The following is a 2,646-nucleotide window of genomic DNA, read 5'->3' on the forward strand; positions in this document are numbered from 1 at the left end:
CTTTTATCTTGTGTCATTTTAGGATGCCTATTTATAGCATCTTGGCCAGGGACCACAGATGAAGATTAGCCCCCTGGCTCAATGTGGTGTATTTAATGTGTTGATATGCCTTGTCCCTTCTCAAATAAACTGACAAGAAATTAAAAACTGAAATGGTCACCACCAGGGGGGAAAATTAACTTTTGGGCTCCCGGTGAGTCACCTGCCAAGGGGACTGTAGATGAAAAAATCTACCGGCCAAGTATATATTTTTTTCAGATAGCCTTCCGAAATCTAGTCGCCAATTGGAGATTTGACCTGCATTTGGCCGGCGGCAGGTGTTCATTTTCAGCCCTGGTCACCAGCCGTCATGCTGCTGCTGCTGATATGAACCTAGAGATAGACACAGTGTTGCTTCTGTCTGTACACAGAGACTGGTCCTCAAATGGCAGATCATCAACCAGAGGAGTGCTGTGAGGTGAGTGAGTGAGTGAGTGAGAGTGAGTGAGTACAGTATGTGTGTGTGCGTGCGCGTGCGCATGTTACTGTGTCTGTTGTTCGACAATTCCCCCCCCAGGGATCCATGAAGTGTCTGTGTTACTGTGTGTGTGCGTGTGCATGTGTGTGTGCGCGTGTGTATGCATGTGTGTGTGTGCGTGTGTGTGCGTGTGTGTGTGTGTGTGCGTGTGTATGCATGTGTGTGTGCGTGTGTATGCATGTGCACATGTTAGTACTAACTGCTCTCTCCGTGCAGTGAGGAGGAGGAGGAGGAGGTGTGTGAGGAGAACCAGGTGACCCAGGAGATCCTGGAGGAGCAGCTGGTCAGACAGGTCACCAAAGAGGTTCTGGACCTGCTCAGTAAGTCCACCGCCCGGCCCGACGGCCTCTCTCCATAGTCTGGTACCGGCCTCGCTGGACCCGACGGCCTCTCTCCATAGTCTGGTACCGGCCTCGCTGGGCCCGACGGCCTCTCTCCATAGTCTGGTACCGGCCTCGCTGGACCCGCGTGTCTTCTGATATCTAATATCTAATATCTAATATCCCCATCCTTCCTCCCGCTCCCTCAGTCGTGAGCTGCATATCGAGGAAGGTTCCGGAGTCGGCCGGGAACAAGGACGACATGGATGGTGAGCGTTGAGCCCAGTGGGGAGCGTCGTCTTTTTACTTCCCCTTTTATCTCACAAGTTGGATGATGTGTGTTTGTGAAATGTGTGTGTGTGCGTGCGTGACATCTGTCTGTGTGTGTGTGTGTGTGTGTGTGTGTAGAGGAGGAGATGATGTCCACGGAGGCGGTCCCGGCCGCCGGCCAGCCCGCTGAGGAGCTGACAGAGCTGGGAAAGTGTCTGCTCAAACACGAGGTCCGCACACCATTTTAAAACACCACGCCATTTAAAAACAGCAACTCAGGACATTATTTATTATACACAGTATTTCCCTATGTGTGTGTGTATCGAGGTCTCTCTGACTATATGTGTACTGTATCTGCGTGTGTGTGTGTGTGTGTGTATCTGTGTGTGTGTGTGTGTATGTGCGTGTGTGTGTGTGTGTGTGTGTGTGTGTGTGTGTGTGTGTGTGTGTGTGTGCGTGCGCGCGCCCTCTCCAGGAGATGTACATGACTCTGCTGACCTTCTCGTTCACCTCACTGTCGTGGAAGGACACTAGCAACTGTAACCGCATGGCGTCCATGGTCTGCTGGACGCTGTTACGACAGGTAGGTACGGCCCGGTAGCGTCTGACCACGCCCCCCAGCCCCGCCCCCAGCCCCGCCCCCTCTCCTCTCTCATACCCCCGACAGCGCCCGTCTCTCTCTCTATCTAGTCTGGCTGTTGAAGGTACCTTCATTCTCTCTCTCTCTCTCTCTCTCTCTCTCTCTCTCTCTCTTTTCCCCCGTCTGTCTCTCTCCCTGTCTCTTTTTCCGTCTCTGTCTGTCTGTCGGTCTCTCTCTCTCTCTCTCTATCTCTCTCTCTCTCTCTCTCTCCCTCCCCCCCTCTCTCTGTCTGTCTGTCTCTCTCTCCCTGTCTCTCTTCGTGTCTCTTTCCGTCTCTCTCTCTCACTCTCTCCCTCTCCCTGTCTATCTCTCTCTCTCTCTCTCTCCCTCCCCCCGTCTCTCTCTCTCCCCCCTCATCTGTCCATCTCTCTCTCTCTCTCCCTCCCTGTCTATCTCTCTCTCTCTCTCTCTCTCTCTCTCTCCCCCCGTCTCTCTCTCTCCCTCCCTCCCTGTCTATCTCTCTCTCTCTCTCCCCCCGTCTCTCTCTCTCTCTCTCTCCCTCCCTGTCTATCTCTCTCTCTCTCTCCCCCCGTCTCTCTCTCTCTCTCTCCCTCCCTCTCTCTCTCTCTCTCTCCCTCCCCCCGTCTCTCTCTCTCCCTCCCCCCGTCTCTCTCTCTCTCTCTCCCTCCCCCCGTCTCTCTCTCTCCCCCCGTCTCTCTCTCTCTCTCTCCCTCCCTGTCTATCTCTCTCTCTCTCCCTCCCTGTCTCTCTCTCTCTCTCTCCCTCCCTCTCTCTCTCTCTCTCTCCCTCCCCCGTCTCTCTCTCCCCCCCTCATCTGTCCATCTCTCCCAGGTGGTGGGTGGTAACCTCCTCCCAGAGGCGGTGACGTGGTTCTACACCAGCGTCCTGAAGGGCCTGCAGATGCACGGTCAGCACGAGGTCTGTCACACGGCGCTCAC

At 54.6% G+C, this 2,646-nt stretch overlaps 1 protein-coding gene across 1 annotated transcript in view; it reads left to right on the top strand.

Moving 5' to 3' along the window:
* xpo5 (exportin 5) overlaps positions 1-2,646 on the top strand; it is a 25,564-nt gene that overhangs the window by 17,273 nt on the left and 5,645 nt on the right. The window contains exon 26 of the mRNA XM_084458614.1: positions 411-457. Coding sequence (XP_084314740.1) covers positions 411-457 — 47 coding nt within the window. The remainder of the gene's footprint in view (positions 1-410; positions 458-2,646) is intronic.

The sequence above is a fragment of the Borostomias antarcticus genome (genome assembly GCF_949987555.1).
Source record: "Borostomias antarcticus genome assembly, chromosome: 25".
In the NCBI taxonomy this organism is placed as follows: Eukaryota; Metazoa; Chordata; class Actinopteri; order Stomiiformes; family Stomiidae; genus Borostomias; species Borostomias antarcticus.